The sequence below is a fragment of the Cetorhinus maximus genome, chromosome 9, assembly GCF_964194155.1.
Source record: "Cetorhinus maximus chromosome 9, sCetMax3.hap1.1, whole genome shotgun sequence".
Lineage (NCBI taxonomy): Eukaryota > Metazoa > Chordata > Chondrichthyes > Lamniformes > Cetorhinidae > Cetorhinus > Cetorhinus maximus.
In genome coordinates this window covers 62,913,944-62,940,799 of record NC_135887.1, presented here as the reverse complement: position 1 = coordinate 62,940,799, position 26,856 = coordinate 62,913,944, and the positions used below count along the sequence as shown (strand labels likewise).

At 42.7% G+C, this 26,856-nt stretch overlaps 1 protein-coding gene across 2 annotated transcripts in view; it reads left to right on the top strand.

Moving 5' to 3' along the window:
• slc39a13 (solute carrier family 39 member 13) overlaps positions 1–26,856 on the top strand; it is a 68,609-nt gene that overhangs the window by 11,066 nt on the left and 30,687 nt on the right. For both annotated transcript variants that reach the window (XM_078548816.1, XM_078548815.1), the window contains one exon: positions 18,675–19,030. In XM_078548816.1, the coding sequence (XP_078404942.1) occupies positions 18,715–19,030 (316 nt within the window). In that variant the 5' untranslated portion in view covers positions 18,675–18,714. The remainder of the gene's footprint in view (positions 1–18,674; positions 19,031–26,856) is intronic.

Genomic DNA, 26,856 nt, shown 5'->3' with positions numbered 1-26,856 from the left:
TCCTTGCACACAAACAAACATATATTTAGAGGTATGTATTTATATTCCTATATCCTTAACTTAACGACTTAAAACTCTCATATTCTAAACGAAACTTCAAATAGCAGTGGGGGAAATAAAGGGATCTTGAAGGCTCCACCTATAGGGACCATCAAACTGACGAAAGCTCACATTTCCCCTGCTACTACCTGTCAGTGCTTATTAATCTCCCTAGGGTACCCCCTTTTCTCTCTTTCTCTCTCTCTCTCTTCAGTACAAGCAGCTCTTGTAACTTAGATCAATTCATTTTTTTAAGTTACAGAAAATTCAGTGGTGGACCTTTCGAGGCCCAATCATTCTTCCACATTTTCAGGAAAATCTCGTCATCCCGCATGGGATGCGGTTGTCCTGAAAACTGTACATACGTCTCCTACTTCCGCTCTGCATAGTCCATTATGGACTCACCCTTCTTCTGTACTATGGACGTTATACACCCCCAATTCATGTCTCCCTCCCCCAAGGCATCCTGAACTGCCTCCTCAAAGTCCCTCCTCCCGACCTGGGACGTCCCCAGGTTTCGCCCAGTCTCCACTTCTAAACTGCAGGGGTAATCTTCCCCAGATATCCCCTGGGCATTTAGCCTTCACCAGTATATGGGTATCAAGGGGGTGCATTGCATGGAAATCTTGCATTTCCCGCAGTTTGGTCCAAAAATCTGGGTTGTTATGCCGAGTTTTAAGTCTCGGCAGTTCTTTAAGCAAAACTTGCTTCTCCCCCGGGCTGAATGTTACATGCTTAACTTGCTCCATAACCCTCTCAACCTCCTCATCCTCTTCCCATTCCTCAGCCCCCTTACTTCTCCCCTTGGCTTTTAATCCGCCTTTTTTGACTTTTCCTAACATTTACTGCCATAGGGGCCATGGGATTCAACGAGCACAGTGGGGCGGTTGGTACAGTGTTGTATAAGGGTGGTTTTGTCCCAATTCTGTCATAGGTTTCACCTCTGGAGCTTTCCTCCTCCTGGTCAGTATCACTACAAACTGTTGCCACTGCTCTGATCTGTCCTGGATTTGTCATTGTCTCTCCCTCTCTAATCGACTGGACCTTAGTATTAATCTGTCTACACAATTGGAGATACAAGGTAATAATAACCATCACCCCTTTCTTTTCCTTATCCTTTTTCTGTTTTACCTGCCACTGTTTTTGTTCTCCAGGGGTTCCCTGTGGATTCCAGCCCCCTTTCTGCATTTTTGTGATTAATCTTGACTGTTGTTCCGCTATGAACCTCGTAATGGAGTCCGCAGTTCCCCAGTCGAGTTCCATAGCACTATTCTGCTTCCCTGACGGCACTCTGTTCTTATTCCCGTCTATCTCTGCGTGGTACGTTCGCGCAGTCCTAACAACTTAGTTACTTGTGGTATGTGCAGTTTCACTTATTTCACTGGGGTCTGGCCTTCCTGCGCGGCTTCGGCTATGGTTGTATTTCAAACCATAACCTGCCAGCACGGTTCCGCCTCCTCTTAACTGGGGTCTGGCCTTCCTGCGCGGCTCCCCCTCCTACCCTGACGCCTCCTATCTCTGTCCTGTCCTGAATCCTCCTCCTGATTCTTTGATACTCGGCCGGACTATACTCGGGTAGGCTTCCTGCACTAACTACGGGTAGTAAATGAAATATACTCACCCACTTTGTAGAGCTGTCCCAAGGGTCCAATCTGAGTATCCTGCCAACTACGCCAAACTGTTGTGGTCACTTTGACAAATGAACCACGAGTCTCAGGTACAGGTCACAACCATTTATTCGAGCAATTGCAAGGAGAGAACCATCTCAATGCAGGTTGAGATAGCACTCTGCTAAATTACAAGTGTTCAACATATTTATACATTATTGGCCACGTACAGGAACAGTTTCCACATTCCGATCTCATCAACATATAGGTTTACATTAAACAGACATCTCTGGTACATGCATTGTATGTCCCTATTTTCACCCAGGCAGAGACCTTCCCTCCTATCTAAGCTGAGACCATCTGTCCTTCCCCTATCTGTTGAAGAGCACACTTAATCTATGTTATTGCCGTCCTCTGACTCCAGTCCGGTTCCCAAAGCCTTTCTGTTGCTTACAGGCCCTAAGGCTGTGCAAGGTTCATCTGGTAACCTTTAACTGTTAATGTGCTTGATAGCATTGGCTGCCTGAAGATTTTAAGTAACTCATTCCTTTTCAATAAATTCTCCCTTACCATAAATTCTTACTTACTTTCTTCCCCCTAACATAATCCTATGTAAAACACTGAAATTCAGCTTTTATTCATGTTTCGACCAACTCTGTAATGCTCTACCACACTGCTCTTGCTCTGTCTCTCCGCTCTGCCACACAGGGCTCTCGCTCTGCTCCCTCGGGCGCTCTTGCTCTGCTCCCTCGGGTGCTCTCGCTCTGCTCCCTATAATGTAGAATTGAAGGCTCTTCATCTGAATGCACACAGAAATCATGACAACATGGATGAATTGATCGCACAAATAGAAATAAATGGTTGCTTGGTCTTACAGAACTTGAATGTTGCTGAAAAGAGAGACATGTTGCTGAAGCTTTTCATTTTACGCTCGTCAGGCCAAACACAAGAATGCCAGATTTCAAACAATCACAACAATTTATACTGCAGGAAAAAAGGGTGCTGATTGTTTGCCAAGTCAACTTTGATTGGCTAAGGTATTGCCATGAAGAAAGCAGTGGGGAATTATAGGCTCCTCAAGCTCCCGGGTAACTCAAAAAAGGCGCAAGGCTTGAACATATTCCTTTTGTTTGCAGGAAACAGATCCTGCATATAAATGTATGTTGCTTCTAGCATACGTAAATGAGCCATGTGACTGTAAGACCTAGGAGCAGACATTCGGCCCATCGAGTCTGCTCTGCCGAATCATGGCTGATAAGTTTCTCAACCCCATTCTCCTGCCTTCTCCCCGTAACCTTTGATCCCCATACCAATCAAGAACCTATCTATCTCGGTCTTAAATACACTCAATGACCTGGCCTCCACAGCCTTCTGTGGCAATGAATTCCATAGATTCACCACTCTATGGCTAAAGAAGTTTCTCCTCATCTCTGTTCTAAAAGGTCTTCCCTTTACTCTGAGGCTGTGCCCTCGGGTCTTAGCCTCTCCTACTAATGGAAACATCTTCCCCACGTCCACTCTATCCAGGCCTTTCAGTATTCTGTAAGTTTCAATCAGATCCCCCCTCATCCTTCTAAACTCCATCGAGTATAGACCCAGAGTCCTCAAACGTTCCTCATATGTTAAGCCTTTCATTCCTGGGATCGTTCTCGTGAACCTCCTCTGGACCCTCTCCAGGGCCAGCACATCCTTCCTGAGATACGGGGCCCAAAATTGCTCACAATATTCTAAGTGTGGTCTGACCAGAGCCTTATAAAGCCTCAGCAGCACATCCCTGCTTTTATATTCTAGTCGTCTCGAAATAAATACCAACATTGCATTTGCCTTCCTAGCTACCGACTCAACCTGCAAGTTAACCTTAAGAAAATCCTGGACTAGGACTCCCAAGTCCCTTTGCACTCCAGATTTCTGAATTCTCTCCCCATTTTGAAAATAGTCTATACCTCTATTCTTCCTACTAAAGTGTATGACCTCACACTTCCCCACGTTGTATTACATCTGCCACTTCTTTTCCCATTCTCCTAACCTGTCCAGATCCTTCTGCAGCCTCCCTGCCTCCTCAATACTACCTGCCCCTCCACCTATCTTGTATCATCTGCAAACTTAGCCAGAATGCCCTCAGTTCCTTCATCTAGATCATTAATGTATAAAGTGAAAAGTTGTGGTCCCAACATTGACCTCTGCGGAACTCCACTAGTCACTGGCCGCCATCCTGAGAAGGACCCCCTTATCCCCATTCTCTGCCTCCTGCCAGACAGCCAATCTTCTATCCATGCTAGTACCTTGCCTCTAACACCATGAGCTCTTATCTTACTGAGCAGCCTCCTGTGCGGCACCTTGTCAAAGGCCTTCTGGAAGTCCAAGTAGATAACATCCATTGGCTCTCCTTTGTCTAACCTACTCGTTACCTCCTCAAAGAATTCTAACAGATTTGTCAGGCATGACCTCCCCTTGATGAAACCATGCTGACTTTGCCCTATTTTACCATGCACTTCCAAGTATTCTGAAATCTTATCCTTAATACTGGACTCTAAAATCTTACCAACGACTGAGGTCAGGCTAATCGGCCTGTAATTTCCTGTCTTTTGCCTCACTCCCTTCTTAAACAGGGGGGGTTACATTAGCGATTTTCCAGTCCTCTGGGACCCTCCCTGACTTGAGTGATTCCTGAAAGATCACCACTAACGCCTCACTATCTCTTCAGCTATCTCCTTCAGAACTCTGGGGTGTAATCCATCTGGTCCAGGTGATTTATCCACCTTCCGACCTTTCAGTTTTCCTAGCACCTTCTCCTTGGTAATGGCCACCATACTCACCTCTGCCCCCCGACTCTCTTGAACTTTGGGGATGTCACTCGTGTCTTCCACCGTGAAGACTGACGCGAAGTACCAATTCAGTTTCTCCGCCATTTCTTTGTTCCCCACTACTACTTCTCCAGCGTCATTTTCCAGTGGCCCAATGTCCACTTTTGCCTCTCTCTTACCCTTTATATATCTAAAAAAACTCGTGCAATCTTCTTTTATATGACTGGCTAGTTTACCCTCATAGTTAATCTTCTCCCTCCTTATTTCTTTTTTAGTTGTCCTCTGTTGGTCTTTGTAGGCTTCCCAATCCCCTGGTTTCTCACTGCTCTTCGCCGCATTGTATGCTTTCTCTTTAGCTTTTATGCTGTCCCTGACTTCCCTTGTCAGCCTCGTTGGTTGCCTCGTCCTCCCTTTAGCACGCTTCTTCTTCTTAGGGAAGAATTTTTGCCGTGTCTCCCAAGTTACTCCCAGAAACTCCTGCCATTGCTGTTCCACTGTCTTTCCTGCTAGGCTCATCTCCCAGTCAATTCTGGCCAGCTCCTCCCTCATGCCTCTGTAGTTGCCTTTATTCAACTGTAATACCGTTAAGAGTAAAACTAATTATCTTAAATTGGTTGTTGGTGTAGCTATTAGCACACTTAGGATTGTTCAAATGCTGTCCAATCACAGAACAACATCACAGTTAAGTTTTGGGTTTTGCAAGCACGAGCTGGTTGAGTACGGTCTGTACTCTGCCTACTATGAACAACTGAGAGGTGTCAGCTGTGGCTCAGTTCATAGCACCCTCGCCTTTGAATCAGAGGGTTGTGGGTTCATGTCCCACTCCCGGAAACCAAGAACTGTGATTGTACTCGAAAGAAAAAAAAAATGAACAACTGAAGGAACATGCTGTTTGATTCAACCAGCCAATCGCTGGGAAGTACAGCCTACATACCTGGCATCGCATCGGTACTGAAATTCATGCATGTTGCTCAATTGTGTGGTAGGCAGAATATCTTTTTGGACTGACAGCAGCATCCTTGTAAGAACATAAGAACTAGGAGCAGGAGTAGGCAATACAGCCCATCGAGCCTGCCCCGCCATTTAATACAATCATGGCTGATCTCGTTTCGGTCTCAACTCCAATTTCCCACCCTCTCCCCATAACCTTTCAACCTGTTACTAATTAAAAATCTGTCTATCTCCTCAAATTTATTCAGCGTCCCAGCATCCACTGCACTCTGAGGTAGTGAATTCCACAGATTCATGATCCTTTGAGAAAAGTAATTCCTCCTCCTCTCTGATTTAAATCTACCACTCCTTAACCTAAAACTATGGCCTCTCGTTCTAGAACGCCCCACCAGGGGAAACATCCGCTCCACGTCTGCTTTGTCTGTCGCCTTTAGCATCTTATATACCTCAATTAGATCTCCTCTCGTCCTTCTAAACTCTAGCGAGTATAGGCCTAAACTGCTCAATCTCTCCTCATAAGACAAGCCCCGCATCTCTGAAATCAATCTAGTGAACCTCCTCTGAACCACCTCCAATACAACTGCATCCTTCCTCAAGTAAGAGGACCAAAACTGTGCTCAGTACTCCAGGTGCGGTCTCACCAATGCCTTGTACAGTTGCAACAACACTTCCCTATTTTTTATACTCTATTCCTTTAGCAATAAATGCCAAAATTACATTTGCCTTCCTTATTACCTGCTGTACCTGCATACTAGCTTTCAGCAATTCATGCACGAGGATACCCAGATCCCTCTGCACTGAAGCATTCTGAAGTTTCTCTCCATTTAAATAAGTCGTCTTTTTATTCTTCCGACCAAAATGGATAACCTCACACTTATCCACGTTACACTCCATCTGCCAAATTTTAGCCCATTCAACTAACTGTCAATATCGATTTGTAAATTTCATATTTCTTCATTACAGCTTACTTTCCCACCTATTTTGGTGTCATCTGCAAATTTAGGTATAGTACCTTCTATCCCTGAATCCAAGTCATTAATATAGATTGTAAATAGTTGGGGCCCAAAGACCGAACCCTGTGGCACCCCACTAGTTACAGCTTGACATCCAGAAAAAGACCCATTTATCCCAACTCTGCTTTCTGTTGGTTAGCCAATCTTCTATCCAAGTTAATATATTACCCCTAACTCTGTGTGATGTTATCTTGTGTATTAATCTTTTGTGCGGCACTTTATCAGAGGCCTTCTGGAAGTCCAGATATACTGCATCTACAGGATCCCCATTATCCACTTTGCTTGTCACATCTTCAAAGAACTCTAGCAAATTAGTCAAACACAATTTACTCTTCGTAAAACCATGCTGAATCTGATGGATTGCATTTTGACTTTCCAAATGCCCCATTACAACTTCCTTAACAATAGGTTCCAACAATTTCCCAACAACAGACATTAAACTAGCTGGTCTATTTTTTCCTACTTTCTGCCTCCCCCCTTTTTGAATAATGGTGTTATATTAGCATTTTTCCAATCCACTGGAACCTTTCCTGAATCCAGGGAATTTTGGTATATTGTAGCCAATACATCCACTATCTCCGCTGCCACTTCCTTTAAGACCCTGGGATGTAGGCTGTCAGGTACTGGGGACTTGTCACCCTTTAATCTCAATAGTTTGCTCAGTACTTTTTCTCCAGTGATGGTGATTGTTCTAAGTTCCTCCTTGTCCATACCCTCTGCACTACCTGTTACTATTGGGGTGGTACTAGTGTCCTCCACCATGAAAACTGAGGCAAAATATTGATTAAGCGTCTCTGCCATTTCTGCATTCCCCATTATTAACTCCCCAGTCTCATCCTCCAAGGGACCAACATTGACTTTAGCTACTCTCTTCTTTTATATACTTGTAGAAGCTTTTGGTATCAGTTTTTACATTTTGCGCTAGTTTTCTTTCATAATTTACCTTTGCTCTTTTTAACATTTTTTTTAGTAACCCTTTGTTGATCTTTAAAAGTTTCCCAATCTTCCAGCCTGCCACTGACCTTTGCAATTTGGTATGCCTTAGTTTTTGCCTTTATGCTATCTTTAATTTCCTTGCTTAGCCATGGATGCGTTTTTCCCCCTCTCACCATCTTTCTTCCTCTTTGGAATATATTTTACTTGGGAGGAATTGAATATCTCCTTAAATATCTGCCACTGTTCGTCAACTGTCCTACCTTGTAGTCTTCCTGCCCAGTCCACTAGGGCCAGATCTGCCCCCATGCCTATGTAGTTACCTTTGTTTAACTCCAGAACACTAGTGTGGGACTCACGTTTCTCACTCTCAAACTTGAAATTCCATCATGCTATGATCACTCTTCCCCAGAGCATCCTTTACTATGAGATTATTAATTAATCCCATCTCATTACACACAACCAAATCCAGAATAGCCTGCTCCCTGGTTGGTTCCACAACATATTGCTCCAAGAAACAATCCCTAATACACCCTATGAACTCTCCCTTGAGGCTACCCTTGCCAATTTGATTAGCCCAGTCTATATGCATATTAAAATCACCCATGATTATTGCGTGCCTTTCTTACATGCTCCCAGTATTTCCTGGTTTATACTGTGCCCTACTGCTGAACCACTGTTTGGGGACCTATAGTTTATTCCCACCAGGGACCGCTTTCCCTTGCTATCTCTTATTTCTACCCAGACTGACTCTACATCTTGCTCTGCAGTGCCTATAGCATTCCTCACTATAGCACTGATCTCTTCCTTTACTAACAAAGCTACACCACCTCCTTTTCCTTCCTCCCTATCCTTCCGAAACACTGAGTACCCTTGAATATTCAACTCCCAGACCTGTTCTCCCTGTAACCACGTCTCAGTAATCGGTACCAAATCATATCTATTTATCTCTATTTGCACTGTTAACTCATTAGTTTAATTCTGAATGCTACGTGCATTCAGATATAAAGCCTTTAAGTTTGCCCTATTGTCAATTTTCCCTACCCTTATATGATTCTTTGGTGCAATATGGCGTTCACACACTCTGTCCCTTCCTTTCACTTTTTGGTAACAATCAGCCTCGTCACTAACCTGCACTCTTACCTTCTCCTTAATCTTTGATTTTTTTATATTTCCATGCAACTGAAACCTCCCCCCCCCACTATTTAGTTTAAAGCCCTATCTACAATCCTAGTTATGCGATTCGCCAGGACACTGGTCCCAGCATGATTCAAGTGGAGCCCGTCCAAATGGAATAGCTCCCTCTTTCCCCAGTACTGGTACCAATGTCCCATCAAATCGAACCCATTTCTCCCACACCAATCTTTGAGCCACACATTTACCTCTTTAATCTTATTGATCCAGTGCCAATTAGCTCGTTCTACCTATATCGTTGGTATCTATGTGGACCATGACAACTGGATTTTTCCCCTCCTGCTCCAAGTTCCTCTGCAGCCCAGATGAGATATCCTTAACCCAGGCACCAGGTAGGCAACACAGCCTTCGGGACTCTCGATCCTGGCTACAGAGAACAGTATCTATTCCCCTAACTACTATCCCCGATTAGAACTACATTTCTCTTTTCTCCCCGACTTGAATGGCTCCCTGTACCACGGTGCTATGGTCAGTTTGCTCATCCTCCCTACAGCCCCCACTCTCGTCCACACAGGGAGAAAGAATCTCGAACCTGTTGGATAAGGGCAAGGGCTGAGGCTCCTGCTGTGCTACTTCCTGGATCCCTCTACCCGCCTCGCTCACAGTCACACCCTCCTGTCCCTGACCACTGGCTGAATTTAAGGTAGTTAATCTAAGCAGTGTGACTATCTCCTGAAACACAGTGTCCAGGTAACTCTCCCCCTCCCTGATGTGTCGCAGTGTCCGAAGCTCAGACTTTAGCTCATCAACTCTGAGCCGGAGTTCATCGAGCAACCAACATTTGCTACAGATGTGGTCACTAGGAACCACAATAGAGTCCACCAGCTCCCACATCATGCAGCTACAGCACAACGCCTGGCCCTGCATCTCTTTTATTTAATTAGTTTTTCAGTTTGTTTTTAAATTTCCTACTGGTCTTTAGTTTATCAATCTGTAAAATATTTCTCCTATTTACCTTTATTCTGAAAGCAAGTTAGAATAGAGATTCAAAATACACTTTTTAAAATCGACTGGCACTCACTCTCTCTGCTTAGTTGAAGCTGGAATGTTAGGTCTCGAATCCTGGGTCCCAGTAGTCACCTTTAATCTGAAATCAACTTAGAATAGGTAGTTCAAACTAGCAGTTACTTACCAACCAATGAACTTACAGTTTTCCTGTGATGTCACTCTTTTTTAAAATACCACTCGCTTTGCCACTGTATAGTAGCAGCGCAAAGCACCTTCCTTAACCTGTACAAATTTTTGAAATACTTTACCTTTGCAGTGTAATTTGAAGTAGACCGGGCACTTTTCAGGACCGATAGCGGTGGCCTTTGGCCCATTTGTGAGTTTGCTACCAATGAGAACGAAACAAAAAGTTTTTACAGCATTTCTTGTTATAAATTAATTTGATATGATATGACAGCCATAACACAGACATGGTTACAAGGTGACCAAGGCTGGGACCTGAATATTCAAGTGTATTTGACATTTCAAAAGGATAAGAAGAAAGAAATAGGAGGTGGGGTAGCTCTGTTAAAAAGGGATGAGATCAGTGAGAAGTGATCTTGGTCTGGAAAATCAAGATGTAGAATCAATTTGAGTAGAAATAACATATAGCAAAGAAAATTAGCCACTGATGGCAGTAGTTTATAGGGCCCCTAACAGCTACACTGCAGATCAGGGTATAAATGAAGAAATAATGGAGGCTTGTAAAAAGGCACTGCAATAATCATGGACGATTTTAATTTCATATAGATTGGACAAATCAAATTGACAAAGGTAGCCTGAAGGATGGGTTTATAGAATGAATTCCGGCCAGTCCATTAGAACAATGCGTTCTGGAACAAACAGAGAGCAGGCAATGTTAGACCTGGTAATGTGTACTGAGACAGTATTAATTAATGACGACCTTGTAAAGGATCATCTAGGCAACAGTGATCATAACATGATAGATTTTCACATACAGTTTAAGGATGAAAAATGTGGGTCTAAAACTAGTGTCTTAAACTTAAAGGCAGTTACAAGGTTATGGAGACAGAGTTGGCCAAAGTGGAATGGGAAAATATGTTAAATGATGAGACAGAAGAGAAGCAGTGGTTGACATTTAAAGAGACATTTCAAAACTTTCAAAGGTATATTCCATTGAAAGAGAAAGTGCATCATCTTATAGTCTATCTGTGGTTAACTAAAGAAGTTAAGGATGGTATTAAATTGAATGAAAAGGTGTACAATGCTGCAAAAATTAGTGGTAGGTCAAAAGATTGGCAAGTTATTAGAAACCAGCAAAGGATGAGTAAAAACAAAAGGGAAAATTTGGAGTATGGGAGAAAACTAGCAAGAAATATAACAACAGACAGCAAGCTTCCTCAAGTATATAAGAAAGAGAGTAGCTAAAGTTAGCATTGGTCACTTAGAGGATGAGACTGGGGAATTAATAATGAGAAACAAGGAAATTGCAGAGACTTTGAACAAATATTTTGTATCTGTCTTCACCATAGAAGACACAAAAAGCATCCCAAGAATAGTAGAAAATCGGGATGTAAAAGGTGGGATGGGGAGGAATTTAAAGCATCACAATCACTAGAGAATAGTACTGGGAAAACTAATGGGCCTAAAGGCTGACAAGCCCCCTGAACCTGATGACCTGCATCCTTGGGTCTTAAAAGAAGTGGCTACAGAGAGGCTGCACATTGGTTGTAATCTTTTAAAATTCCCTAGATTCTGGTAACACCTCTATTCAAGAAAGGAGGGAGACAGAAAGCAGGAAACTATAGGCCAGTTAGCCTATCGTCTGTCACAGAAAAAATGCTGGAATCTATTATTAAGAAAGTCGCAGCAGGATATTTAGAAAATCCTAATACAATCGGGCAGGGTCAACATATTTTGTGGAGAGGAAATCGTATTTGACAAATTTAGTACATAAGATCATAAATAGGAGTAGGCCGTTCAAGCCTGCTCTGCCATTCAGTAACATGGCTGATCTGATTGTGGCCATAACTCCACTGCCCCCCAGAACCCTTGACTCCCTTGTCAATCAAAAATCAGCCTAACTCAGCCTAACTCTGTGTAACAAAGTTGACATGGAGATAGCAGTGGCGTTACAGAGATGGAGAAAGGGGAAAGCATGGAGAGATTTAAACAAACTGAGAATTTCATTTTGAGGAGATTCACAGGCAAGTTAACTTTTAATTCACAGCTTTTTTATAAACAAGATGTAGAATACAAAATGTAACACCAGATGGTGGCAAGGAAGGAAGGATCAGACAGGTATGGGTGTGGGGTGACTGTTATTAATCATGTGCTGAAAGCTATGTCAATGCTTTATGAAGTGTTACCAGTATTAATACCTGCCCTTGGGGCTTGTCAAGAGAAAGGCATTGTAGGGGAAGGCTGCAGCAGTCTACAAATCTTTTCAGTGGCAGTCTGTGTTTGAATGAGTGGAGTTGGATTTAATCTCTAAACTGCTACAGGATAGGACAGGACTTTACAGCAATGCAAATTGTGAGTCAGCAAAGTGTACTCTACGATAGAACATGTACACCCAGGTTTTGGTGTTTACAAGAACTGAGTGAGAAGTGGGTTTGGAATGCACAAAAAGCATCTGTTTATCTTAATCCTTACGCAAAATGGCAGCAGCTGGAGTCGGTGCAGCAGAAATGCTGCTGGTTTGGAATTGTCTCTTTAGAAAAAGAATTCTTCAAATGTTTATTTTTGTACTTGACAGTTCTTGATAATGCCAGCAGTCTGCCAAAACAATTTTTTAGGCTACCAGCAACAATATCTTGCGAAGAAGACATGGTGGGGATGGTTATTTCTAAGAGTGTAGCCATGCGGTTCACTGGTCAAAACTCCAATAATTCCGAATACAAGGGGGTGGTAGCATACTGGACTAGTAACCCATAGGCCTTGACTAATAATCTGAAGGCACTAGTTCAAATCCCATCAAGGCAACAGGGGAAATTTAAATTGTAGAATCAAAAAGCTAATACAATATCACGGAATAATTACAGCACATAAGGAGGACATTCAGCCCATTGTGTCTGCACCGGCTCTCCGAATGAGCAATCCACCTTGTGCCATTGCTCCACCTTCTCCCTGTAACCCTGCACGTTCTTCCTTTTCAGATAATAATCCAATTCCCATTGAATGTTTAAGATTTTTCTCTAACAATCTGTTCCATTCTTTGTTTTTCCTAGCTCAATGGGTGATGTTAGCATTACAGTTCAGGTTATTTCTGTGGATAGGATTCTTTCTCCACCTGCCCCACTACTCTGTAGTCCTGGTTGGATTTTTGTGGCTGCCTCTGATGCTGCCTTGTACTTCATACAGGACAGGGCTGGCTGATACTCAACTCCTTCGGAATTGCTAGTTCATGTTGTAGAGCGCCATGGGACCTCACCTTGTTTGTTGTTTCAGGGATCAAACTTAAATACTTGCCTTTCTCCAGCAGAAAGAAAGAAATCTTGCATTTATACAATGTCCATCACAACCTCAGGACACCCTAGTAATCTTTTACAGTCAATTTGTGCACAGCAAGTTCCAACAAACAGGAATGTGATCACAACCAGGTAATCTGTTCTTTTAGTAGGCGGAGGCTCAAGCACCAGAACAGACTAGTCAGGCCAAATGGCCTGATTCTGTGCTGTAGGTACCATGCAATACCTATACAAAAGTACAACATTTGCTGAGTTTCTGTAAATATACTTATAAGCCTTGGTTCTATTTAGGCATCATTAGCAGTTTCTGCACATATTTAATATAGCATAGTGTTTATAGACTTCCATTACAAATATGAATGGTCACACTATTTAAAAATATTTCTTTCTTTCCTGTGCTCTTGGAGCTGGGATGAAAGGCACCTGGTTTTAAAAGGCTCATTCTAGATAAATAACTTTAAATTGGATAAATATTGACCAGGATAAATGTTGGGGATATTCCCCTGCTCTTCTGAATATTACCATGGGATCTTTTACATCCACATGATGACCATGAAGCTATTGGTTTGTCGTAAAGACCAGAAGACCAGATGTAGTTTTATAAGCCAGCTGTGCACTGCTGCTTGAGTTTTTCTGGTTTTTGTATCTTAAATCTGCCATTGAATTTCATGAGAACAGTGAGGAACAGAGGTTCAAACTAATGAACAATAAATCTACAATTAATGTTAGGAAATCCTTTGCAGAACATTGATTGGACTTTCAGGTGGGTGGTACCAGAGTTGAATGTGTTATGACTGGTTCACGGGCCATGCCCCCCCAATTTGTTAACTTCCCAAACATAGAAACTAGGAGCAGGAGTAGGCCATTTGGCCCTTCGAGCCTGCTCTGCCATTCATTATGATCATGGCTGATCATCCAACTCAATAGCCTGCTCCCGCTTTCTCCCCATACCCTTTGATCCTTTTCGCCCCAAGAGCTATATCTAACTACTTCTTGAAAGCTTACAATGTTTTCGTCTCAACTACTTTCTGTGGTAACGAATTCCACAGGCTCACCACTCTCTGGGTGAAGAAATTTCTCCTCATCTCAATCCTAAATGGTTTACCCCATATCCTCAGACTGGTTCTGGACTCCCCCACCATCGGGAACACCCTTACTGCATCTACCCTATCTAGTCCTGTTAGAATTTTATAGTTTTCAAAGAGATCCCCCCCCTCATTCTTCTGAACTCCAGCGAATATAATCCTAATCGACTCAATCTCTCCTCATATGTCAGTCCCGCCGTCCCAGGAATCAGTCGGGTAAACCTTCGCTGCACTCCCTCTATGGCAAGTACATCCTTCCTCAGATAAGGAGACCAAAACTGCACACAATATTCCAGGTGTGGTCTCACCAAGGCCCTGTACAATTTCAGCAAGACATCCCTGCTCCTGTAATCGAATCCTCTGGCTATGAAGGCCAACATACCATTTGCCTTCTTTACCGCCTGCTGCATCTGCGTGCTTACCTTCAGCAGCTGGTGTACAAGGACACCCAGGTCTCGTTGCACATTCCCCTCTCTCAATTTATAGCCATTCAGATAATCTGCCTTCCTGTTTTTGCTACCAAAATGGATAACCTCACATTTATCCACATTATACTGCATCTGCCATGCATTTGCCCACTTACTCAGCTTGTCCAAATCACACTGAAGCATCTCTGCATCCTCCTCACAGCTCACTCTCCCACCCAGCTTTGTATCATCTGCAAATTTGGAGATATTACATTTAATTCCCTCATCTAAATCATTAATATATATATTGTGAATAACTGGGGTCCCAACACCGATCCCTGCAGTACCCCACTAGTCACTGCCTGCCATTCGGAAAAAGACCCGTTTATTCCTACTCTTTGTTTCCTGTTTGCCAACCAGTTTTCTATCCATCTCAATACACTACTCCCAATCCCATGCGCTTTAATTTTACACGCCAATCTCTTAAGTCGGACTTTGTTGAAAGCCTTCTGAAAGTCCAAATAAACCACATCCACTGGCTCCCCTCATCAACTCTACTAGTTACATCCTTGAAAAATTCCAGCAGATTTGTCAAGCATGATTTCCCTTTCATAAATCCATGCTGACTCTCAGATTCTGCCACTGTTTTCCACATGCTCAGCTATTAAATCTTTTATAATGGACTCTAGAATTTTCCCCACTACCGACGTCAGGCTGACTGGTCTATAATTCCCTGTTTTCTCCCTGCCTCCCTTTTTAAATAGTGGGGTTAGATTAGCTACCCTCCAATCTGTACGACCTGTTCCAGAGTCTATAGCATCTTGGAAGATGACCACCAATGCATCCGCTATTTCTAGGGCAACTTCCTTAAGTACTCTGGGATGTAGATTATCAGGCATCAGCCTTCAATCCCATCAATTTCCCCAACACCATTTCCCTACTAATACTGATTTCTTTCAGTTCCTCCCTCTCACTAAACCCTGTGTTCCCCAACATTTCTGGTATGTTATTAGTGTCCTCCTTTGTGAAGACAGAACCAAAGTATGTATTTAGTTGGTCAGCCATTTCTTTGTTCCCCGTTATAAATTCCCCTGTTTCTGACTGTAAGGGACCTACATTTGTCTTCACCAATCCTTTTCTCTTCACATACCTATAGAAACTTTTACAGTCAGTTTTTATAATCCCTGCAAGCTTACTCTTGTACTCTATTTTCCCCTTCTTAATCAATCCCCTGGTCCTCCTTTGCTGAATTCTAAACTGCTCCCAATCCTCAGGTCTGTTGTTTTTTTCTGGCCAATTTGTATGCCTCTTGCATCTAATACTATCTCTAATTTCCCTTGTAAGCCATGATTTGGTTTCCTGTTTTACTTTTGCGCCAGACAATTGTTGCAGTTCACCCATGCGCTCTTTGAATGTTTGCCATTGCCTATCCACCATCATCCCTTTAAGTAACCTTTCCCAATCCATCATAGCCAACTAGCGCCGCATACCATCGTAGTTTCCTTTATTAAGATTCAGGACCCAAGTCTCAGAATCAAATACGTCACTCTCCATCTTGATGAAGAAGTCTATCATATTATGGTCGCTCATCCCCAAGGGGCTTCGCACAACTAGATTGCTAATTATTTTTTTCTCATTACACAATACCAAGTCGAGGATGGCCTGTTCTCTCGTTGGTTCCTCAATGTATTGGTCCAGAAAAACATCCTGTATACACTCCAGGAATTCCTCCTCTATGGTATTGTTACTAATTTGATTTGCCCAATCTATATGCATGTTAAAGTCACCCATAATTACAGATGTTCCTTTATTACATGCATCTCTAATTTCCTGTTTAATGCCATTTCCAACGTCACCTCTACAGTTTGGGGGTCTATATACAACCCCCACTAACGTTTTTTGCCCCTTAGTGTTTCTCAGCTCTACGGGACCCCAATTTTGCTATGCTTCCAGGTGAGGAGGAATGAGCTGGCTCTCCTTCTTTATTCAACCTCCTCGGTTGGTCGCAACAAGGTTAATTTGAAAGGGATTGCTCCTCCCCATGGCTACCTTTTCCCGGTCAAAATGTATATTTTTTTAGAAGGAGCCAATTTAACCAGGCTTTCTTGAGTCAAAGAAAGAGTAAGTTTATTAGTTACTAAAACCTGAGGAAAAAGCAATAAAAATGCAACACACACATCAGAAATGAGAAGTTAAGAGTCGAAATAAAAGTTTTAAAAGATGTACAAATCAGTCTTTGGCTTGTCCGTGGGGCATAGATGGTGGTACATTGCGACCATTAAGTTAGGTAATTCCAGTAGAGCTGACTTTGGCAGTTTCGCAGTTCGTTTGGAAACACTTGGTTCTCCAGAGTAGCCGGAGAGGATGCCCTATTTCCTTTTCGATTGTGGCTTCTGCTAAGCCTTGCCTCCAGCAACAGAGAGAGAGAGACAGGCTTCACCTGCAACTGCAGCGGTGACTAGTTAGTGGCCTTGTGCTGTCGCTCTCAGAGCACACCAGCTTTTTAACCCATTTCCCCCCCTATGTATTCCAGGAGTGGAAATAGTCATCTTGCATTCATATCAGAACTATTTACACATTCTATGATTTTAATCAACAGGAGATGGATTTTTGGGTGACTGCTGAGACATGCAAATCAATCTTTTGTCTCTGCAACCACATGAGATTAAAGTTCAGTCTCTTGCATCTTTCGTGTCTCCCTTTCAAGTGTCTCTGCTTGAAGAAGGCTATGACAGGTGCAACATTCCATGTTCTCTCAGAACTGGTCTGCCAATGAGCCACATAGGAATTTTCCAGAAAGTGGTCACTTTACATTATCAGCCATCTTTTGCTCAGTGTCCTTGCTTGTATTTCTTTAAAAACACACAAGTCTTCCTTAAAAAGTTCAATATGCCCATTAGTAATTCGTGGCTGTAATCAGCTTTTCATGACATGTGGTGATGGAGAGCTGCAGGACTTTCAACATAAATGAACTAGAATGTTCGGAATGACCTTCACCTTTATTGTGATCTCTCTCTTCCTGGTTTTTCCCTCTATTATTGATTTCATACACTGCTGGATGGCTAAGTTTCTTAAAACTCCATTTTGATTGCCATCAGTCATGAATTAAAACAAACCTGTGCATCTGACCTGTTAACATTTGGGAAAATAGGATAATACTACAACTAGACCTTCCATCAGCAGGATCTCACCCACAAAATTAACCTCCCTTTGTGTCTGGCCCACTGACCAGATTTTCATCTTTAGATCTTTCCCATCCTTAGCTAGATTCCAGCATTTTCTGCGACGAGATATGTAATCAGTTTCAGCACTCGAGTTAAAGAGGGAACAACTAAGCCAGGTTGTCATACCTGATCAATATCTAGTTGCCCCTGCTAGAAATGGCATATATAGCCCACATCAAGAAAGGACAAGATTGCATTTAGCAGTACTGCTGCACAGTCGAATAGCTTGCTAACATTCATATGGGAAGGATCATTTGGAGATGATACCAGAGGGTAACCCTAAAATTTAGGAGTGAAACAAATGGCAAATTATAGGCAACAAGGTTTAATGACCTTCAGTTTGTGGAATTCTGTAAGGAATTTAGTATTGACTTTGAAGATGAATGGTACAAAATCTGAGTGAATAGCACCCTGCACTAGTTAATATGAAGGGGAAAAATTGGGCAGTCAGCAATAGACATGCACCAATCAGCACAGTGAAGGAATTGAAGTGCACAATGACCATGTGTCTGGGTTGCAGATTGAACACTGGTTGCTGCCTCTTACATAGAAATAGAATCTGGGATAGGCCATTTGGCCATTCCTGACTGGTCTGCCATTTAACAAGGTCATAGCTGACCATCCTCACCCTTCCCGTTCTCGCCCCAACAAGCTTGGGGAGGGTGCATGTGTACACCTTTTTTAAAATTGCGTCCAAAGATGTTAACCTCAGTGAGCCAGGACATATTTGCATTGATGGTTAACAGTCTGGATGACAGGTACTATTGCATATTTATTTCCAATGCTGTTACTGAACAGGACAGGGGTCACAGAAGCTTTTGGTAATGACAATCCAAACAGGCAGTACTTCTTTCCTGGGAAATGGCTTGAATTTGGGTAAATTCGAGATGTGACGGAAATTGCTTGCCAATTTCATTTTCAGACTATCACCCACCTCCCCCCTCTCTTCCCCCCACCCCCCCGGCCTTTTAGATTACCCTTTTTCTGTTTGTTTTACAGTGAATGGACTGGTGTTGGTCTACCTCAGCCTGGGATCAAGATGGTGGGACAGAAGCGACTCTGGATCCTTGTGGTCCTCTTTTGTATATTATTTCCGTCACTGTCCAATGCAGATATTCACAGAGCCAATGCCAAGAAACTGGCCCGAAAGGCAGCAGCTGCACAAGCTGCCATTGGGAGCCATAGGTGGTGCCCCGAAAATGTGTTTGAACTCCGCTCATGGTCCGAACTATTCTCTGGAGAGCGTGTTGATGCCTGGATCTGCTCTTTGATTGGCTCGGTGATGGTTGGGCTCAGTGGTATCTTTCCTCTCCTCGTCATCCCAATTGAGGCTGGGGCAGCGCTGAAATCTAAAGGTAAATTCATACAACTTTGGTAAAGAAGAATTAATGTATAGTTAGTTTGTGATTATTTCATCCAGCCTGTCAAACACAATTGTGGCCCTTGTGTATATACACACTCTACCCCACCCAAAATCTTATGATTTCCTGGGAGAGGCACGAAAATAGATTTAAAAATCCAGACCCGTTTGGAGGAGAATATCTGAGAAATTCTTGTCTGATCTTCCAGACAGTCTAAAGTAACCCAGGAGATCACTCTGGCCCTGATCATTCCTTCTTGTCTTTTGTAAGAGGAGGTGATCTTCGCCCTAACCAGAAACAGGTCCAGCTCTTACTTGAAGGGGTTCAGAGAATCAGTGCCCACCAAGCCAGCAACCTGTTTCAGAAGCCCACTATTCTGAGAAAAGAACCACTTCCTGACATCTAACCTAGATCTGGCATTATACTACTTAAAACGGTAACTCCCAGGCCTATTTAATTGTGTAACAACCCTGTTGGGGAACTGTAAACCAAAGTAACCAAATTTACCAAATGACCCCAGAATAAAGTAATTATCAACGAGAGTTCACTTTTTTGTAACTTTTACTATGAAATGAAACAGAACCAACTCAAATTAAACATAAATTAACAGGTAAATGATACTTGAAATAAAAAGGTAAATTTCACTTTACAGAGTTGATACAACAAAGATATGTCTTACACAATGATAAGAATTTGCACCACTCTCCACAGACATGTGGCACTACGTATAATTCCAGAGTCTTTAATTCGGCCTCTGGTACTTAGGATCTCTCTCTTTCTCACTAAGTTGAGTTGGCGTCAAGTCGCATTCACCGGCAGCCGTATTCCATCCATGGTCCCCGGGACGGTCATCGCCCAAACAGTACGCTCCTGCAGAAACCCCTTAGTGAGGATCATGACAGTCTTGATGGCAAAGATTCCCCAGAGACTCCTTTATCCAACCCTTAATCCCCGTTAAATGGTCTGATCAGCTCTGGAAAAACAGTAGCAGTAAAATTGTCCAATTCAGAATACCTGCTATAACTCTGTCCTCAGATTTCTGTCCTGTTTAACTCTATTACACACACATGGTTCCTTGTAAACGTGCCTTCTCTGTTCTCCCTTTTGCTGTAGCTCTTCTTCACAGTTTTTTTATAGCTATAGCTTCTTTGACTATCTTTTTTGTTTCTGGCCATGTAGCTTTTTCTAAATTTATCTAAATTTCCTTTCTGTTTCCAGGTCAAGGGTCACCAGGTCACATGGACCAGTATTTTATTATTATTCATGAAAATTGCAATTGATCCCTTTACAATTAATGCAAACTCTTAAAAATGCTTTTCAAACATGCTTAAAAGCAATTACAGATTCCACAGACCTTTTCTTAGTATACTGTTCTGGGTCAAATGTTTTCATAAATTGGAACAAACTCCACGAGCCTATTCTCTTCACTCTCTAAACCTTGATCAGGTCACCCCTAAGACTATGATCCTCTAAAGTGCAAAGTCCCAGCTCTTTTAGCTTATCTTGATAATGAAGCTGCTTTAAACTGGGAATTGGACCAGTAGCCACCCTGTGCACCCATTCCAAAGCCTCAATGTCACCTACCATGAGAGGAGACTAAAATTGGATACACTATTTCATCTGAGGCCTCACAGAAGTCCTGTGCAAGATGAAATAGTTTGCTTTGTCTTACAGTAAATTGCTTTGTTTTGTAGTTACTTGTCCTATAAATACAACTTTCTGTAGTTATTGCTTCATGGCAATACTCTTGAACCTTTAGAGATGTATGCACTAGAATGCTCAGACCTCTTTCTCAGCCTTCAATGCTTTTCCCTGAATGGTGTATGTATGCCGTGCATTCATCTGACCACATGCATAACGCTTCTCTTTTCCAAATTACCACCATGTGCCAGCCATGAGATCAATTCCCAACAGATGGAACACTTCACAATCCATCTGAAACAGTTGAGCATTGTCTAAAGTCTTGACACTAGCTCAGATCTTTGTATCATCTGCAGCTTTGCAGATCTTGCCCCCAACATACATCTAGATCGTTAACAAAAAAGAGCATGGTCCCAACACTGATGGACGTCACTAATGACCGATCCATAACTGCAATCTGTCTATGTCCTTCCAAACAATTCTCAATCCAGCTCACTATATTACCAGCAATACTAGAGTGTGTGATCTTATTGAGCAGCCCCTTGTGTGTTACCCTGTCAGAAGCTTTTTGGAAGTCAAAATAGATAACATCTACTGGGCTTCACTCACTCACCTATGGCCAATTATGTACTTTGCTAAAAAGCTTGTATTCCTGAGATATCTCTTTAAACCAAAATTAAACTAAAGGAGTTCTGGAAAGAGGGGTATAATTGGAATTCCTGGCTATGGGGTCATTAGATTTCTGAGATATAAACTGATTCCTGGTTGCTAGGGAGGCAGGATTCAGAGAAGAGGCAAAGCCGTGAACTAGGCTGTCATTTAGGTTGCTATGGAAATGAGAGTTGGCTTAAAAACTAATTGGAGCTTTGGCTTATAGCTTGTGTTCAGCAGAACACAGATTCTTGTGAAGAGAAGAAGCAAATCTCTCTCAGAAAGAGGTCAGGTTTTCTTTTAAACAGAAAAGGAGACAGGAGCTCTTGGAGGCGCTGTGTGAGCTGGAAAACTGTAAATAGCTTGGAGACGCTAAAGAACTGGGTGTTTTACTAGAAGTGGCCAGACTGTGAACTGGGGTAGTGTTGGTTGGTTGAAACAGAGCTCTGGAAAGCTACACCATAGGACTGTCGTGACCCCAGGGAATGGGTGTTCATAGAAGTGTGCCTTGCTGATGATAATCGTACCCGTGAAACTCAGGGTGGTGTCTCCTGACTTATCCTACTAGGATAAAGAACAGCATATTGTGGAACTGTGTAGTTACATCAGGCAGAACATGCTGAAGGGAATGTGAGACATATCTATGTTGTAGCAACCATTTAAAGTCACATTTTTCATTTTTATTGAAATACCATTTGTCAGCTAATGCATGCTTGATTTTATGTCGATTTTTGATTTGACTTACATTAAAAGTTTGAAAAAGTGAAATCTTGTCCATCAATTCCTTTCGTTGGGATTGTTTGGGGTTTCCTTTCTTTTCAGGTTATTGGTCTCGACAGGGATTGTAACATCACCTTGGTGATGTTTTCAAAAAAAATGCGATCAAAATTGTAAGACATTACTTTTTTGAAGTCATGTTGTGGCCCAAGAATGCTCCCCCTCTACCCAAGTAATCATATAGTACATTCCTAATGATTCCCTCATGCATCTTTTTTATTACTGATGCCAAACTAATTGGCCGAGAGTTACCATTAAAAGATTTTAAAGATAGGGACAGCATTAATCTCCTTCCAGTCTCCAAGAACTGTCCCAGACTGCAGTGAGCTTTTTAAAAGAAACTTGCACAGCACGTGTCCCATCTCCCTAAAGACCTTCGGGTGGATAACATCCGTCTTGACTGCTTTATCTATTTTTAGGATCTCAATTCTACTGAAAAAAGTAGATGTGTGATCTGGATGCCCTGTCATTGGTTATTTAAGTCTTTATTTCAACTTTGGAGGCCGTCAGAAAACTATTTCCGCTTGTGGAAAATCTAGAACAAGGGGGGTAATCTTAAAATTAGAGAGAGGCTATTTAGGAAGCACTTCATCCACACAAGGAGTAGTAGAAATATGGACCTTTCTTTCCCGCAAAAGGCCTTAAATGCTGGAACAATCGGTACACCACGTGAACTGCAGGGGTTCAAGAAGGCAGCTTACCACCGCCCTCTCAAGGGCAATTAGGGATGGGCACTAAATGCTGGCCTAGCCAGCGATGCCCACAACCCTTAAAAAAAAGGTTGAACGGACAAATCCAAAGGCATTTTATCTGAATGCACGGATCATTTGCAATAAAGTGGACAAATTAAAAGCGCAAATAGATGCTACCAGCAATGATATGGTTGCAATTACGAAGACATGGCTGCAGGGTGACCAAGACTGGGAACTGAATATCTAAGGGTATTCAATATTTAGGAAAGACAGGTGAAAATGAGATGGTGTGGCATTGTTTGTTAAGGATGAAATCAGTGCAATAGTGAGAAAGGATATTGGCTCAGAAAATCTAGATGTAAAATCAGTCTCGGTGGAGCTAAGAAGCAACAAGGGGTGGGTAGCATTAGTGAGAGTTGTCTATAGGTCTCCAAACAGTAGTGGTAAGATAGGGCGTGGTACTAAATGGGAAATTGGAGATGCATGTAACAAGGGTGCTACGGTAATCATGGGTGACTTTAATCTGCATATAGACTGGGCAAACCAAATTAGCAATAATACTATGGTGGATGAATTCCGGGAGTGCATAGGAGATGGTTTTTTTAGACAAGTTCGTTGAGGAACCAACTAGCAAACAGGCTATCTTAGTTTTAGTATCATGCAATGAGAAGGGGTTAATTAATAATTGTTTTGTGCGGGGTCCTTTTGGGAAGAGTGATAATAATATGTTGGAATGCTTCATTAGGATGGAAACGAGGGTCCTAAAGCAAAGGAAACTACGAAGGTATGAGTTGGATAAGATGGATTGGGGAACTTCTTTAAAAGGCATACCAGTGGATAGACAATGGCTAATATTGAAGGAACAAATGTATGCATTGCAACAGTTATACCTTCCTTTCTGGCGCAAAAACAAGTGAAGCAGCCCAACCATGGCTAACGAAAGAAATTAAGGATCGTATTAGATCCAAGGAGGAGTCATAAGATGATATGGGTGGTTAACAGTGAGGTTGAGTGTCTTGGGCTGCAGGAAGGTATAGACGGGATGGTCAAATGGGCAGATAAGTGGCAGATGGAATTTAACCCTGAAAAGTGAGAGGTGATACACTTTGGAAGGAGTAATTTGACAAGGAAGTATTCAATGAACAACATGACGCCAGGAAGTTCTGAGGAACAAAGGGACCTTGGCGTTTGTATCCATAGATCTCTGAAGGCGGAGGGGCACGTTAGTGGGGTGGTGAAAAAGGCAAATGGGACACTTGCCTTTATCAATTGAGGCTTAGATTACAAAAGTAGGGAGGGCATGTTGGAGTTGGAGAACCTTGGTGAGGCCACAGCTGGAGTACTGTGTACAGTTCTGGTCACCACATTATAGGAAGGATGTGATTGCATTGGAGGGGGTGCAGAGGAGATTCACCAGGATGTTGCCTGGGACGAAACATTTAAGTTATGAAGAGAGGTTGGATAGACTTGGGTTGTTTTCGTTGGAGTAGAGAAGACTGAGGGGCAACCTGATCGAGGTGTACAAGATTATGAGGGGCATGGACAGGGAGCAACTGCTCCCCTTAGTTGAAGGGTCAGTCACGGGAGGACATAAGTTCAAGGTGAGGGGCAGGAGGTTTAGAGGGGGATGTGAGGAATAACTTTTTTACCCAGAGGGTGGTGATGGTCTGGAATGCGCTGCCTGGGAGGGTGGTGGGGGGCGGGTTGCCTCACATCCTTTAAAAAGAACCTGGATGAGCACTTGGCATGTCATAACATTCAAGACTATGGGCCAAGTGCTGGTAAATGGGATTAGGTAGGTAGGTCAGGTATTTCTCACATGTCGATGCAGACTCGATGGGCCGAAGGGCCTCTTCTGCACTGAGATTCTGTGATATAAAGTTGCTGGATAAAGTAGCAAGCTCAAGGATTGGGAGCAGTTTAGAATTCAGCAAAGGAGGGCCAAGAGATTGATTGAGGGGGAAAATAGAGCCTTGAGAGGAAAAATAGAGCATGAGAGTAAACTTACAAGGAACATAAAAGTGGTCTGTAAAAGTTCCTCTTAGAATGTAAAAAGGAAAAGATTCGTGAAGACACATAACTGCCCAGAAATACTAGGGAATCAAGCATCTGGCAAGAAGGAGGAATTGAAGGAAATTAGTATTACCTAAAAAAAAAATAGTGCTGGAGAAATTAATGGGACCGAAAGCCAATAAATCCCCAGGTCCTCATAAGCTACATCCCAGGGTACTGAAGGAGGTGGCTATGGAAATATTGGGTGTGTTGGTTGTCATCTTCCAAAATTCTGTAGATTCTGGAACAGTCCCGGCAGATTGGAGGGTGGCAAATATAACCCCACTATTTTAAAAAAGGGAGGGAGGGAGAAAACAGGGAATTACAGATCGGTTAGCCTAACATCTGTAGCAGGGAAAATGCTTGACTCTGTTATAAAAGGTGTGATAACAGGACGCTTAGAAAATATCAACGGGTTTAGGCAAAGTCAACATGGATTTATGAAAGGGAAATCATGTTTGCAAACCTGCTGGAGTTTTTTTGAGGATGTAACTAGTAGAATAGATAAGGGAGAACCAGTGGATGTGGTGTATTTGGATTTTCAAAAAGTTTTTGATCAAGTCAAGATAAGAGGTTAGTGTGAAAAATTAAAGCACCTGGGACTGGGGGTAATATAGTGGCATGGATTGAGAAATGGTTGACAGACAGGAAACAGAGAATAGGAATAAATGGGTCTTTTTCGGAGTGGCAGGCAGTGACTAGTGGGGTACCGCAGGGAACAGAGCTTGGGTTATTCACAATATATAATCAATGATTTAGATGAGGGAACCAAATGTAATATTTCCAAGTTTGCTGATGATACAAAACTAGGTGGGAATGTAAGTGGTGAGGAGGATATAAAGAGGCTTCAAGGTGATTTAGACAAGTTGGGTGAGTGGGCAAACACATGGCAGATGCAGTATAATGTGGATAAGCGTGAAGCTATCCACTTTGGTTGGAAAAACAGAATGGCAAAGTATGATTTAAATGGTGATAAATTGGGAAATGCTGATGTACAAAGGGACCTGGGTGTCCTTGTACACCAGTCATTGAAAGCAAGCATGCAGGTGCAGCAAGCAGTTAAGAGGGCAAATGGTATATATGAGTACAAGAGCAAGGATGTTTTACTGCAGCTGTGCAGGGCCTTGGTGAGACCACACCTGGAGTATTGTTTGCAGTTTTCATCTCCATGCCTCAGAAAGGATATACTTGCCATAGAGGGAGTGCAGCAAAGGTTCATCAGACGATTCCTGGGATGGCAGGATTGTTGTATGAGGAAGAATTGGGTCGACTAGGCCTGCATTTACTGGAGGTTAGAAGAATGAGAGGGGATCTCATTGAAACATATAAAATTCTGACAGGACTGGATGCAGGGAGGATATTTCCCCCGGCTGCAGGTGGTGGGGGTGGGGTGGGGGGGTGGGGGGTGGGAGGAGGTGATGCGTGTGTCTAGAACAAGGCGCCATGGTCTGAGGATATGGGGTGGGCCATTCAGGACTGAGATGAGGAGAAATTTCTTCACTCAGAGGGTGGTGAACCTGTGGAACTCTCTACCACAGAGGGCTGTAGAGGCCAAGTCACTGAATATACTTAAAAAGAAAATAGATTTCTAGACTCTAAAGGCATCAGAGCGTATAGGGAGAGAGCAGGAGTTTGGCGTTGAGATAGCAGATCAGCCATGCTCATATTGAATGGCGGAACGGGCTCGAAGGGCCGATTGACCTACTCCTGCTCCTATTTTCTATGTTTCCATGTTCAATGCTGTTAATGTACAAAACAAGCATTTGGCTGCAAATCTTTAAGCCTGCATGACTGACTGACCTCTTGGGAAGAAGGGAGTGTGAAATTGCCAAGGAAAGTGATGTATAAACAGGAGGCCTATGTGAGATTTCTCAGATACAATTAGCAGTTTGTGCCCTGGTGGGGATGGGGGTGATGGATGTGGAGGTGGGAAAGAGGAACCCCAGCATGGTGCACCAAGAATGACAAATGTAGCTTTGTGTTCATGATATTTTACACATTGAACTC